Raw genomic sequence first — 15,959 nt, 5'->3', positions numbered from 1 at the left:
GGACTCCCGGCACATCGTTCCCAACCCCCCCCCTCTTGGCGGGGTTCGCGCATGCGGGGTACCGATCGGATTTCCGGTAGCGACACCGCCCCAAAAGTCTGTTTTTAACCACAGAACCTCTTTAATGTCCGCTAAGCGAAGACACGATGACGACGAAGTGGACAGGGCTGCTTCTTCCAACATGAAACAGAAGAAGAGACAAGTGGCTGCTTCTTCCAACAAGAACCAGAAGAGACACGTAGCTGCTCTCATTTTAGCACGGGGGGGAAGCAAAGGCATTCCGCTTAAAAACATCAAGCCCTTAGCCGGTGTCCCCCTTATCGGATGGGTGCTGAGGGCTGCCGTGGACTCCGAAGTGTTTGATAGGTACGTTGCAAATGTGTGACGGTGATTTCAAACTGAATTAAAGCTGCAAGGAGCGATGAGAGGTAGGGCTGTTCGATATAACGATATATATCGGATGACGATATAAAAACGTCTATCGTTTCATTTTACGCTATCGTTTGTTTCGTGGTGTCGCAAAATAAACTGTTTACGGCAATATTTTTTCATCATTTTGATGGTCACTGTAGTGCAGTGTTGCCAACTTAGCGACTTTGTCGCTATATTTAGCGAGTTTTCAGACCCCTAGCGACTTTTTTTCTAAAGAAAGTCGCTAAAAAAAAGACGTGAAAGCGCGTATCGCTTTTACTCTCAACAAGCAGCGGGTGCTGTAACGCAGGCTTCTTTTACTCTTATGCTGTTTTGTGGATCACAAGGTTTAAAACTACTTATAAACACACACACACAAAGTAACTCCACCAGAGTGCCTATTTCGGGTCATTTTTGCCGGTCCAAGCCCAGCTAAAGGAGCAGGGTTGGAATTGTGACATTAAAAAAAACAATAATTGCTAAAAGAAATTTAATTTGTAGTTTTAAATAAACTCTAAATGCATTTAGGACGTTTTTTACTCACTTTATGTCTCGTCCACGATGTTATTTCTCTCTCCAACAACATAGGTTACAATTATATTAGCATGACCAATTATGCAAATTAGGTGATGACGTCATTTAGCGACTTCTAGCGACTTTTAGGACAACCAATAGCGATTTTCCTTACTGAGGAGTTGGCAACACTGCTGTAGTGGCTATAGCTAGCTGTGTCCCAAAACGTCGGCTGCATCCTTCGGAGGACCCGGCCTTCGGTCTACGTGGGCCGGGTCCTTCGAAGACCGAGAAGGCCGGAAGTGCGAGGCTGTGAAGTGGGACGGTCTAGCCTTCAGATTTGCGTCACCGCTGTCTCGGTGGAATTTAATAAACTCGGCCGTCTGCTCCTTGCTATCTAAAATATAACAGGACACTGGCATAAATTCTCGACCGTCTCACACTTCTGTTTAATCAGTTTTCTTTTTGACGTTTATTCAGCTGTGTGAAAATCCCGGAGGAACCCACCCGATGGATTAATAAAGTTTTATTTAATCTAATAATCTAATAACTTTGATCTCAGCCAACCCGATTTACTCACGAACAAATAAAACACCGAAATAAGGCAAACAATTACATTTTTAAGTTATCCGAGTGACTTATATATCATGTTTAACCTGAGTAGCGAAAAGAGCGGGGTCTGAAAACGATGAAGCCGGAGTCCGCTGCTCTCGCCGGCTCGAGCGACCATTGAATCCCCGGTTTGCTATCGAGCGGGTGGGTAACAGACGCGTCTCCAACGTCGGCGCACTTTTGCAAATATGCGATGTCTTGATAAACCAAGCAGATATTTGAAATTTACACCGCCACTTTCTCGCCTGAAAATATGTTAAAAGTTTATTTTGTGACCCAGAAAGATTAATAAGACTAATTTTAAAACTTAGTAGCGGCCGCCATTGTTGGCAGCTGAAATTTGGCTGGACGCGCTATGAATTCTGGGATATGGTGGGCTACTTAACGACACACCGACCCATCCTTCAAATTCGGGAAATGAAGGACGCATTTGTCGGCCGCATTTGAAGGAGTCGACGAATTGGGACAGCCTTCGTTGCCGGGCTGTGACGTAATCGGCCTTCAAATGCGGCCTCCGAAGGATGCAGCCGACGTTTTGGGACACAGCTTGTGTCAGAGAAAATCTCATATGCTCTTCATGCAGCTGAGTACATCAAGTGTTTAAAACGGAAGCTGTGCAGGTCTGAGATCAGCAGCTCTCTGAAACACCAAACTGAGGTCCTGTTAATGCTGATATATAGTGACACTGTTACATGAGTGATTAATCCTTTTGTTTTTTTGTCTTTAACTTTATCAATAAAACAGCTGCAGCTTTCACTACAGCACATGTGGTACTTTAACCCTTGTACTGTTTTCATCAGTTCATTTTGCAGTTAACATGTGAACATGTTGGATGATCTGTCTGCTGTCACTGGGTGGTGCTGAGGTCTGAATCTGAGGGCAGCTCCTGTAATCACAAAGAGAACAGAACCATCACAAACTGAAATATAAAGTTTATCTCTTAAATCTGAAATAAAGCTGATCTTCTCTGTCCTCACACACTCAGGATCTGAAGTTCTCTTACATTTTTTTCAGTATTACAGTACACTAAAGTACTTTAATCCATAGTTCCTGATTAATGAGGAGTTGCTGAAGTATAAGCTTTAAAAAATGTTACTGTCTTTACAGATGTGGCAAGAGACTGAAAACATGCTGTTGTTTGCACATATTTAATATTCAGCTCTGCACAGGAGCTGCAGCAGGGTGCAGCCTGTTGCTTTTACAGTATAATACTTGTAATAAAAGTACAGTAACAGTAATTAGTGACTGAGGAGCCCGGGGCGTTTCTCTTGATTTCTTTAGTAAATTCATTCACCTGCACAGATTAGCTAAACGAATCCCGACAGCCGAGTGCTCATTTTAGCTAGCTAGGTCCTGAGACCTAGCTAAGGACGGTAGTTACGGATTAGCTTACAAACACGTTTAACTTACCGAAAAAGTGCAGCGGGGCCTCGGGTCCTTTAGTCGGGTAGTCCAGTTTACTGAAGAACACCTCAGGCTGTCAGGTTAAAACACTCGGTCGTGTTTTCGTAGCGTAAACGCTGGCCCTCCTGTCAGAGCCTACGCTCTATCTGCTATTCCCGAACAGAGATACGCAAGTTTCTCCGTGACTGCAGCTGCCAGTCAAAGCTGCTATGATGACGTTTCACCCCAATTTAATATCACCGCGGTAGGAATTAGAATCAAACTTATGGGAGAGGAGACCCCTTGGACATCAATCAGCGTGATGAGAACTATTGAAAACAAAAGAAAGAATCTGTGGAAAAAAATTATCTGAGGAGAATAAATTTATTTTAGTCTGACCCCAGTACCATCCGCTAACATGGAGGAGGCGGGGTTTATGACCTATACTGCAGCCAGACACCAGGGGGCGATAGAGACGTTTTGGCTTCATTTTTGGGGTGCGCGTCGTCCATGTGTTCTACAGTCAATGGTAAATACTCTGCATCTTTCACGTGATTCAGTTTATTTTGAAAAGTCTCAACAGGATCTTGAGCTTTATTGTGAAAGGTTTATGTGGAAAATAAACAAGCGGATACGCCGTGGTTTTACTGTCGTTGTTGCTAACGACAACGCATAAAAACAAGCGCTTGTCTGTCTGTAGTGTGGTTATATTAAATATAAGAGAAAGAAGCTGTGTCCCAAAACGTCGGCTGCATCCTTCGGAGGACCCGGCCTTCGCGGTCTACGTGGGCCGGGTCCTTCGAAGACCGAGAAGGCCGGAAGTGCGAGGCTGTGAAGTGGGACGGTCTAGCCTTCAGATTTGCGTCACCGCTGTCTCGGTGGAGTTTAATAAACTCGGCCGTCTGCTCCTTGCTATCTAAAATATAACAGGACACTGGCGTAAATTCTCAACCGTCTCACACTTCTGTTTAATCAGTTTTCTTTTTCACGTTTATTCAGCTGTGTGAAAATCCCGGAGGAACCCACCCGATGGATTAATAAAGATTTATTTAATCTAATAACTTTGATCTCAGCCAACCCGATTTACTCACGAACAAATAAAACACCGAAATAAGGCAAACAATTACATTTTTAAGTTATCCGAGTGACTTATATATCATGTTTAACCTGAGTAGCGAAAGAGCGGGGGTCTGAAAACGATGAAGCCGGAGTCCGCTGCTCTCGCCGGCTCGGCGACCATTGAATCCCCGGTTTGCTATCGGCGGGTGGGTAACAGACGTCTCAAAAAACGTCGGCGCACTTTTGCAAATATGCGATGTCTTGATAAACCAAGCAGATATTTGAAATTTACACCGCCACTTTCTCGCCTGAAAATATGTTAAAAGTTTATTTTGTGACCCAGAAAGATTAATAAGACTAATTTTAAAACTTAGTAGCGGCCGCCATTGTTGGCAGCTGAAATTTGGCTGGACCGCTATGAATTCTGGGATATGGTGGGCCACGAAGGACACACCGACCCATCCTTCAAATTCGGGGAAATGAAGGACGCATTTGTCGGCCGCATTTGAAGGAGTCGACGAATTGGGACAGCCTTCGTCGCCGGGCTGTGACGTAATTGGCCTTCAAATGCGGCCTCCGAAGGATGCAGCCGACGTTTTGGGACACAGCTACAATTTAATAAAACATGATGAAGGTCAAAGGTCGTCACTTGTATGTTGAACTACAAACTTGTCATCTGGAATTTTTTCACAGTTTTTTGCAGATAGTGTTATTTACCATAAAGTAATTCAGAGTTATTCATACCAGAGTAACCAGAGAGGATCATATATTTTTAAATATATAACTTTCTACAGAACTGAATATATTATGTTCATGTAAAAGTCTGGAGCCTCTGGGGAGTATCCGAGTATTTATAACATTACACAAACCAAAGGTCTCCATCACAGTGTTCATGAAATGCTGGGTGTATCCATCTCCTGGGGCGGGCCTACGGAGGAGTGCTGAAGATTTCCCTGTGAGGGAGCTGCTGGTGAAGATCATGAGTCCTGCTTGATCAATGCCATGAGCTTCAGTCTTCTTGGTGTTTCTTAAATGAAGCCTCTCTCAGTGGGTCAACAGAACTTCTGGCACAGGACAGCTGTGATGAAAGAAAGGGAAGAAGTTTCTCCAAACCTCTGGACCCAGGAAACCCAGCTTGGTCCTGATGGTCTCCCTCACTAGTTTCTCTCCAGGGTGAATGTAGCTGTTGATATAATATGGATTATTATTAAATGAAAAGAACAAATCGCACTACACTACTGAAACCTCATGCTGCTGTTTTTAAAGTCTCCATGTTACCAGGCTGTAGAGGGCTCTGAATATTTAAACAGTTTTAGATCCATTACACTCACAGTCTTATGTTAAAATCTCAAAGGACAGCATTATATTTTTGATATTAACAGTAACTCTGGGCCTCTGTAGAGTGTGCAGATGATCTCATCGCTGTCTAAAAATGGATAAAAAACAAACATAAGAAGTGCTGAATCCTTCACTAACACAGACTATTAGAGTAGCAGGTGTGTAGCATCGCTAACTAGCTAGCAAAAAGCCTCCAACACAGTGCGTATGCTAGTGGCTAATCTAGCAAACGAATTAACAACAGAGTGATTTTAGAACTATAAGATGCTGTGCGTCTTTTTTATAACAGTGACATGGTTGTATTTACCTTAATTAAAGGAGTCGTCAGTCGCGGTAAACCAGCAAAAGAACTGGAGCAGCCGGGCTACGTAAAAAGTGTAGAGGGGCGTGTTTGCGGTCACGTCCAGCGGGTGTGTGGGCGGGAGCGTTACACAGTCGCTCCACCTCAAGTCACCACTGCGCAGACTCTGGCTCCAAATTTGCAAGATGGCAGCCTCCACAAGCGGGATATTTTGGCTTCATTTTTGCACAATGGTAGGAGGCGCTGTCGCGTCGTCCATCTTTTCTACAGTCAATGGTATTAACGGATGAGAAGTAAAAAAGAGCCGTCAGGTGCTAAAAAAATAAACCTTAGACTCAAACGTTAGAACAGGCTTTTCCCCGCAGCACGCTGTGTAATAAATACTCACAAAGAAAACGGCGGCCGTTACAACCTATGTCTAAAAATGTATAGTTTCATGCATCAGTTAAAACACTCGACTCCAGGTATGCGACACTTCACGCAAGTCGAGCTGCCCCAGATTCACAGAATTTACAAAAAATGTTACATTTTTGTGATTTATATCGTTATCGGACGATAGATGTCTTAATATCGGGATATGAGATTTTGGTCATATCGCACAGCCCTAATGAGAGGGCATTAGCACCACGTCATACTGTCTGCTGGAGTCGAGAACCCTCCCTGTCCCGTGTGGAACCACCAGTTCAAATTAGATCCAGATGGGATGATCGTTGCACCCTACTGCGCATTTTCCTGTTTCTTATAGGTGGCACTCTTTAGTTATTGACAAATGGCGTATCAGTCTGTTCTGAGTCGGTGTTCCAGGTTAACTGATTTTTACGGGTTATTATTACTGGTTAGATTTGTTTACATATTCCACTCTCCGTGTTGCATGTGTTGCATCCACAGATTCGTCATATACACAATCAAGAGGGATATATATAGATATTATTGGCCACTGTTATCAATTTGTCCATCTGTCAGTATGGGCTTTTATAATGCCCGGTTAATAAAAATGAAACGTGAAGAAGAGAAACACCCTTCAACTAGGGCTGGGTATCATCACTGATTTCTAGAATCGATTCGATTCCAATTCACAAGGTCCTGGTTCGATACAGTTTGATTCGAATTGGGGAAATTTTGCCTCAGACAGTGAGAAATATTACAATTCTGATCATTTATCAGTAAATATCCATATTTTTATATCTATAAAACGAAAGCTGACACATGTGAGACTTCATCAGAGGTGTGAGCATCACAGCAGATGCCTTTGTGTCAAAGTAACTGAGGATAAAACACAGAAAAACATGAAGGAGATTTTCCTGGCCTGGCTTTTTATAGCAGATAACCTTAAAAATGTTCTGCAGTAGAACAAAAACGAAAAAAAAAACATGAATCAACATATAAACATTACCTGATGCTGCTGAAGTGAAGCAGAGCAAAGTTACAGAGGTTTAATTAGAGACACAGCCAAGCGTTTTGCAATTTCGCATAACTTTAAAAAGTTTAAATTTCTTCAGTATTGAACAGCAGAAATGAGGCTTTCTTGTCGGAAGTCAGTTAAATTAAGAAGAAAAAACCTCAATGCTGTACATAACGGTAAACTTGTGCGTAATAAGCAAGCGAACAATGCAGTAAAACAGATTTTTAAAACTGCTCTTGACGTGCACAGAGAGATCTGTGCAACAAGTGTGATTTTATCATGGTGGAAGCAAAACAGCAAAAGCAAGAGGGAATTCATGACGATTTATATGAAGCATAGTTTGGATCTTCTTCTGCTGCTGGTTCAGTCCAATTTGGTTGGAGAGACACAAAACTGCAACTCCATTATCTAGCACAAAAAAAGATGTAAACACAAAGCGCAGACCGGCCGACGCATCAGAAGCTGTGAGCTTTCGGCTTTGAGCCTTGACGGCATGTCTGTGTACTGCCGTCGGGTGAGAAAGGCGACATCTCACTGGTTCTGATGTGTAGGCCGGTCTGCGCTTTGTGTTTACGTCTTTGTGCAGAATCCGTGTACCGGCTCTCATTTACGTTTTTAGCTGTTTGGTGGTTGTAGAAATTTGGTGAGGTTTAACCTGAGATTCTTGCGTTTAGGGCAAAATAAAATTGTGTACTCTCTTGTGGAAAAGTTTTTCCACAAGAGAGTACTCTACAACTTTCTTGTTGTTGCAACATGCCCATTTGAAATGCAATAAACACAACAATAATGCACCTTTTCTTTCACAGTGTGTGGGTATCAACAGACCACGCCGAGATTAAGAAAGTTGCTGAGGCATGGGGTGCTCAGGTGCACCAGAGGAGTCCTGAAGTCTCCAGAGACTCTACTTCATCATTAGAAACTATCCAAGAGTTTCTGAAATACCATAATGGTAGGTACACGCTAGGGCTGCACAATTAATCGTTAGAAAATCGCGATCTCAATTCATACTTATGTGCGATCTCATTTCCAAATGACAACGATTTATTAAAAAAAAAAAAAAAAAAAAAAAAAAAAAAAAAAGATGACGATTGTACCGCATTTTGATCCGGGACATAATCTGCATGAAAACAAGCGCTCACTCTTCCTGCTCAACAAATGACAAGGGCGGAGCCTTATACCACGTAATACCGAAGCCAGCTGGCAGGGAAAAAACAACGGAGAGCACGTGAGAGATGACGAAGCTGTAAAGCCAAGAAAGTGACAGGAGAAAATCCGTCCCGGTCAACCACATCAATAACGGGAACCTTATACAGCGCTTCCCCATACCCGTCGAACTCCCGCAGGCACAAAGAAATTACGGAGGCTATCACTTATCACCTGGCTAAAGATATGGCTCCCATCAACACTGTGCAAAACGAGGGATTTAGGAAAATGATCAACACCCTAGACAAACGCTACACAGTGCCGTCCCGCAACTATTTTTCAAATGTTGCACTACCTGCTCTATACACGCAGTGTCGAGCAACGGTGGAAACGGAATTACAAGCAGTACAACATTTTGCGGCAACGACAAAATGTGAGACATTTATTGTTTTTATGTTCATTTATTGTTTTTATGTTCAGTCTCAACTGTTACGAAGTTGATGTGCAGTTAATAAGTGCAATAAATATTTATACTGGAAAAGAAAATCGTGAGAGAATCGTGATCTCAATTCTAAGCAAAAAAATCGTGATTCTCATTTTATGCAAAATCGTGCAGCCCTAGTACACGCCACACCTGCAACCCACAGCTGCCCCTCCCCATCACACAAAACTGCTGAAGTGCTGAAGAATCTCTTTTTACGCTGTTGTTTCACAAGCATCATTCTTCTGCCACACAGTTGAAAATTCTTTGCCTTTTGTTTTCACAGAGGTGGATATAGTTTGCAACATCCAGGCTACATCCCCATGCCTCCATCCGTTCGATGTGAGGGAAGCCTTAAAAAAGATCACAGAGGACGGCTATGATTCCGTCTTTTCAGTGGTCAGGAGACACCAGTTTCGCTGGAAGGAGGTAGATGAATTGTGTAAGTTAACACATGTTTGACTGTTATGTGCATGCTGAGTTCAGAGAATATTTGATAGCAAGGAAATTTCACAACTGGACTTGCTGCACAGGTAGCATCCTGTAGGTGTAGTAGTAGGTGCTTGATTTTATACACCTAAATTCAATTATTTGGATAAGTGAGTGAATAATATTGACAATATATTGTATCTGTAACTGACATTACAACAGCTTATTTGAAGTATTTTTAGACAGTCTTGCTATGTTGATGTTTTATTTGTTGTTTTGCTAAATAGATCTATGTGCAGATCTTTACAAGCTCCAGTCTGTCAGTTCTGCAAAAATCTTCTTTTGTCAGTTTGGAACTAATCTGAATGTGTCAGTGGACCTCCACCTTAGTAAATTATTAACTGGGATTAAACAAATCCTACCGATGCAAACTCAAACCATTTGAAACACTAGTAACAAGTATTCTCCTTTCTGAACAAACAACTGATCACTCACATCCTTTGAATTTTAGATATTAGAGTGACAGCAATTAATTAATTAGACATCAGTTGGTATGGTGGTATTGTGTGTAGGTTGTCTGATGTCACAGCAGGCCCAACTTTACATGTTAAGTGGTTTGCTGTCTTAGGGGGGCTTGGCCTCAAATATGAGGAACAACCAACTTGCTGTTTTTGTTCTGCTCCTCTAGTTAAAGCTCTTTGCATTAAACAAAGAATTTTGTTTTTTGGAGGGTTTTTGTGATAATTTCTCTTAATGGTGAACCTCACTGTCGATTCCTTTCTTGTTCAGACCAACTGCTCAACAAATCAGCAATCTTCCTGTCTTCCTCCCTAAATTCCCACAGTCGTCCTGACTGTCTAGTCCAGGGGTCTGCAGCCCTGGGCACGCGTAGGGTTAACTGATGGCACGACACGCAGTGAATTAATCTGAGAAGGTGCATTAAAACTCCTGCCAGGGTGGAGATTTTCGAAAACTCAGTTTTTGCGTTTACGCGTGGACGAGGAAAACGGAGAAAACGCAGCGTCAAAGGTGTGCGCCTTTTTTGACGTCACACTGCGCCAGGTTATTGTTTCAGTGAAATGGATTTCTACAATGGCGGACTTGGACAAAATACTGTTACTGTTAATTTTACTCTCTGCAGTGTTTAAATGCTTACATATACACACACAGTTTCTGTCCCTCCACACATAGGACTCAGTTCTGCTTCTATGCGCCACCTTTGTTTACTCTTTCCCACCCAGGCTTCTAGACTTCTGATTGGCTAACATTTCTACACAGTTAGGAATATATCGCCACCTGCTGCTTTGGCATGTTCCTAGCAGTCTTTTCCTTAGTTTTTGCCGTTTACGTGTGGATGGGATTTTTTTTGAAACAAAAACGGAAAGTGTATGGACCAATGTTTTCTTTTCTGATCAAACCAGAAAGCTTTAATGAGCAGCTGGATTTGTCCCGCATTAACTGGCTGGACACAGAGGACATCGAAATGCAGGTGATTGAACTGAAAAGTTCGACTCTGTGGGGGTCAAAGTTTGCAGAACTACAAACACAGCTGGTATCCACAGCTGTGCATGTTCATGGAGCTTGCATTTTCACCTGCTGGACATCACTACCTGTCAAGTTTAAGTTCTTCAGAACATTGCAGAGGCCTTATTGACAGTACTTGGCTCTACATATCTGTGTGAGCAGATTTTCTCTCACACGAAGAGTGTCCTCAGGTAGCCGTCTGAATGCTGGACACTCGGAGACCTGTGTCTCTGAGTGGGAGACCAGAGATCACATTAATATGTGTATCCCTGTATTAACAAACATGCCATATTTGTCCAGTTTATTTTTCTTATCATTGTTGTGAGGAGACCATAAATAGCATTTGCATTTTCTGTTGTACAGTTCATTTGCTGTTATGGATAAAAAGTGTCTTTTTTTTGTTTCAAAATAGCTGATAACTATTCGCTGATAGCTGCCAACATCTGCGAACAAATATAATTCTATAAAGTTGTTCTATATAGTGTGTAACTGTTCATATAGAGCGTTATTAAATTTATTGCTAATGCAATCATATGGCACACTGACTTCTGAGGAAATTTTAGATGGCACTCATCATCAGAAAGGTTGCCGACCCCTGGTCTAGTCAAAGACCTATAGCAATGCAGGACTATAAATCTTGCATTAGTTGATGTCTGGAAAATCAAGAAATCAAGAGTTGCTTGTTGTTCTTCACTAGAAATCTGAACTCCTGGTCTAACCTGAAAAGGCTTTCAGGAAGATTGGCAGACTGAGGAGTGGCAACGTGCTGTTCTCATTTTCGTGGAAAAGCTTTGAACACAAGAACTGATCTGAAATGCTTTGGGCTCATGTTGTAGCTAGTACCACTTCACCAATAGGGGAAAGAATTGATTACCTGAAGGTGAAAACTGAAAATGAAAAGATGAAGATCCTAGTCCACAGTGATGACGGTTTTACCTTGGCTTATAAAATACAGAAAATGAGCACTCAATATCAAATTAATAACAACTGATAACTCAGTTATTAGATTCATTTTATTTTTTTCCTCTTTCCAAATTTAGTTACACAGCTGCTGCAATGATAGCCTGAGTTTCCACTAAGTTTGGGTTTTGAAACAGTCACATCCTTTTAATCCTTTTTTTGTATGTAATTGAGCCTCTTTCCTCCTAGCTGATGAAAAAACTAAGGCGTTAAATCTGGACCCAGCCAACCGGCCGCGGCGTCAGGACTGGCCCGGAGAGCTCTGTGAGAATGGCTCGTTTTACTTCACCACAAAAGATCTCATTAACACGGGACACTTGCAGGTAATGGGGCGAAACTGTGCCTAATTGTGCCTCAAGCGCCAGTGCACGAAACTTCACCATCTTTATTTCGGGTAACTGCATATTTTTGTCACCCTTGCGTTTTCACCTCTCTAGGGCGGTAAGTCAATCTACTATGAGATGCTGCCGGAGTTCAGTGTGGACATAGATGGAGACATCGACTGGCCTGTGGCAGAACAGAGGGTTCTCAGGTGAGAAGCGCCCCACATAATGCCTCTCAGTCCGCTTTTAATCAACTATCGACTCCTTTTTCTCATTTAATCTGTGCTTCCTCAATCAGGTACGGGTACCCCGGTAAGGTAGTCCGCCTGCTGTTCTGCAATGTTTCTGCATGTTTAGCAGAAGGAATCAACGCTCTGTCTAGTAATACTAGAAACACATCTGCTATTCACATGCTGCAGGAAAAACAAGTGGAGGTTGGCTTTTTCCATCAGCTGTCTGAACAGAATTGAGTAAACTGACCCATCATGTATAACATTGCTCACAAACTGCCCTCTGTCTTGTTTCACAAGGTCATACTGTTGACCTCCAGTAATGACGCTGTGGCCCAGTCTTTGGCTGACAAACTTCAAAAAAGGACAGGGTGCCAGGTCATGAAGGTGGGAAAGAAGCCACAGAATAATTTGGAAGAGGTCATGAAGAACAAGAGTCTGGACTGGAAACATGTGGCATTCATGGGTAAAACGACTGCACTTTTATTTCTTAAGAGTTCAGTTGGCAGGCTTTGGAAACGTGTTACTGCTGAGTCAAAGTGTATTTATCATTTCAGTTTAGCCTCACTATGTTTTTCTGTTCCCCTCTCAGGTTTTGATCAAGCAGATGAGAAATTGCTGAAGCTGGCAGGTTTGAGTGCAGTACCCGGGGATGCTCCAGAGTTGGCCTCAAAGGCTGCAAAGTACATCTGCCACCTTTCTAGGGGATCAGGAGCTGTGTGGGATTTTGCTGAGCACATTTTCCTGCATAAACCGATGGCAAAACCTTAGGAGGACCACATCATTTGTAAGAACTTCTAATGGCAGATTAATTTTGATAAATTGAACAAATCAAACGAAATCAAATTAGTGGTGTATATGTTAGAAATATCAAGAGACGGGTTTGTAGTAATGGTAAAAAAGCAGATCCTCGTTCAATTCTAAGGTTTTGTATATCAGGACATAATAAAATAATCATATAGTCCTCACCAGTTGTTAAAAATTGAGAAAAGCAACCTTGGATGTGCAAAAACACACGGCCTACTACACTTTGTCACCATTTAACAGAAGCTAAGCCAAAATGCAGGAGGTTAGCAGCACCTGCTAGTCAAATGCATTTGATTAATTTATCATCAGCACGTGTGAGGACCTCTATAAAAACAGAGGTTTGGAAGTTTTTAAGGTCCAGAGCTCTCACCTGTGTTAACACAATGACACATGCTTCCCAGAAGTGGACGTCTCATGATCCCAAGGTCAGACTGTGCAATGTTCAAAGAAAGTGCAAAGAACAAACAAACAAAAAACAGAAAAAGACTTAACAAGTATGGCTTGTTTGGAAGGATTGCTAGCAGAAAGTCTCTTCTTCTAAAAAGAATGTGACAGCTTGGCTTAGGTCAAGGAAAATATATCTGAACAAGACTTCTGGAACAATGTCCTTTGGACAGACACGGCTAAGGTGGAGATGTTTAGCCGTAATGCACAGCATCAGCAGAAACGCCAATCAGCTGTCAGACACGGTGTTGTGGTCACTGAGCCGACCATGACCACCTCTGTGTACCAAACTATTCAAATGTGAGGCCACCTGTCTGACAGCTAAAGCTTTACTGAAACTGGGTCATGTGTTGCAGAGAGTTAAAGTCCACATCTGAACCCCTTCACTGTGTAAAGAACGGTGAGCTAAAATTCCTCTACAGTGATTTGAGGCTGCTCAAGTGCATAATTCTAGTCATTCCTGCTGAAGATGGTTCTACAAGCTACTGATTCATAGACTGTATTTAGTTTTTTACACATCGTTTCTGCATTTTGGTTTAGTTTTATTAAACAAACAATGTCATGTTGTAATATGTTGTGCTTTTGTTCATCTGAGGTTGCATTTACCTAACTTTAAGATCTGGTAAGGGCCAGAAAGGTTTTTTTGTATTACATCCTGATATCTAAAACGTCAGAGCTGTCTTTTTTTTTTTTTTTTTGTGTGTGTGTGTGTGTGTGTTAACCATCGCTGAGCAAGAAACTTTCCCTGTGCCGAGCAAGAGGAATGTTGGCAGTGTTTTGGATTTTACAAGTTAAATCAAATGTTGAGGAAGGCTGTGTTTGAATATGATCACACCAAGTGAAGTATAAACAGGAAGCATCACTCATTTTACTGCAAGGACACCAGAGGCCTAGACTATGGAGCAGAATTTGGGTATTAGTCTGTGTTATTCGGTGTTTCTGTACCATGTAGCAGGTTCACGTCTTATCAGAGAACATCACCATGGTAACACATGATCTAGGCCTGTTAAGACATCTTAAAAGAAGATGAGGTGCCAAAATGGAAGTGAAATTAGTCAAATGTCACATAGTGCATCCCACTCAGTCTTGAAAGGTTTCTTTGAATGTATGCTGACGTCTAGTTCCAAGACGGACAAGAACATATCTGTAGTCCCTCAATAATGTGTCTAACCTCAGGCGCTACGTGAGCTACACTATATTACTATAATATGCTGGACAACATTTTCTGTCAAAAACATAATTAAATCTAAGGAGCTTGGAAAGAAAAGCTCACCTCTCATCCAAGAACATGAGTTCTGAAGAACTATGACGGGCCAGGTCCATCCAGCATTAACTACAGTGTCTCACTGCCTTTCTTGTTACTCCAGCAAGAACTAAACAATAATAAGGTCAGTGTGGGAAAAGGAAAAACATGTCACGGTTATCATGCTGCTCATATCCCCTTATAGCACTGGTTCTCCAATGGGGTTTGCAGGGCTCAGAGCTATTCAGTCCATTTTCTCCCACTTATCCAAGTCATCAGAGAGACAAACATTCGTACCAACAGCCAGTTTAGAATCACCATGTATTTAGGAGTACCCGGAGCCCACACGGTTATGTGAGCATGCAGACTCCCCAAGGAAAGATCCAGAGTGAATTTGAACCCTGGACCTTTTGGTTGTGAGGCTGTAGTGCTAATTCCTGCGGTCCCCTTTGCAATCAATTGTAGACCCTATGCATCTCCATGATTGGCAGGACAGGCTCAGGCAGCTTTTGTTGCAGACAACTTGAGTTCCTCTAGAGCTGAGAGCGTCTCTCTGTTAGGTTATCTTTCAGTGACTGCTAGAAAAATAAACTAAGCACATTTCTGTGTTTAAGATTGATAAGGTAAGGCTGGAGTTGTCAAAGATCTTTAATATGCTGCTTCACCTTCCTACTGAGAAGATTGGAGCTACTTAATAACTGCTAGCTACATCTACTAGCCCGTTACACTTTAGCCTACAAATGACTTGGTGTGTGCTGGAAAGACCTTCATATAAAACCAGTTTTTTGTTGTTTTTCATTGTTTTGTTTTTACTTGGTAAAGTTTATACGTTACACTAGCTGGATTTTGCTGCTTCCACCCACATTTACAGGCTTTATGCTCGGCTAAACTGCTCCTGATTTTCTTAAAAATGTCTTTTTTTTCTTTTTGCCGTTTCAAAATCTCATGAATCATTTCTGATTTAAATTTTAATGAACTGATTATTTTGTGATTCTTTTTAAATTATCAAATAAATAAACTTGTTTGATGTTGACGGGGTGCAAACATCTGACTGTTGTCATTGATTTTGATTGAAAGACGGTTGATATAGTTCCATCATTAGATTTAGGTTTTAAACAGCATTTTAACTCTAAAAAACTATTTAGGGCGTCGCAGCATTTTTATTTCACAAATTAAACAAGCAGCAGGAAAGAATTTCTGAATTTTGTTTCTTACACGCGGCTAAGTTCTCTTGTGATTTAACTACAGCATTGTTACAACAGAGAAATAACCATAATCAACCACGTAATGCCATATAAAGAAATTTAAATATATATATATATATACATGTAAGAATATAAGAAAAAAATTGTCTGT

The 15,959-nt window shown here is 41.7% G+C and overlaps 1 protein-coding gene across 1 annotated transcript; it reads left to right on the top strand.

The window, feature by feature from the left end:
* Nucleotides 1–41: 41 nt before the first annotated feature.
* LOC116334504 (N-acylneuraminate cytidylyltransferase-like) lies at nt 42–15,649 on the top strand. The gene is made up of 8 exons (XM_031757934.2): nt 42–366; nt 7,826–7,968; nt 8,930–9,085; nt 11,746–11,879; nt 11,994–12,088; nt 12,178–12,313; nt 12,410–12,575; nt 12,702–15,649. Exons 1-8 carry the CDS (start codon nt 125–127, stop codon nt 12,878–12,880), a joined length of 1,251 nt encoding a protein of 416 aa, XP_031613794.1. The 5' UTR covers nt 42–124; the 3' UTR covers nt 12,881–15,649.
* The last annotated feature ends 310 nt before the right edge of the window (nt 15,650–15,959 follow it).

Source organism: Oreochromis aureus, linkage group 3 (assembly GCF_013358895.1).
Source record: "Oreochromis aureus strain Israel breed Guangdong linkage group 3, ZZ_aureus, whole genome shotgun sequence".
Classification (NCBI taxonomy): domain Eukaryota; kingdom Metazoa; phylum Chordata; class Actinopteri; order Cichliformes; family Cichlidae; genus Oreochromis; species Oreochromis aureus.
This window is presented reverse-complemented; position numbering and strand designations above follow the sequence as displayed.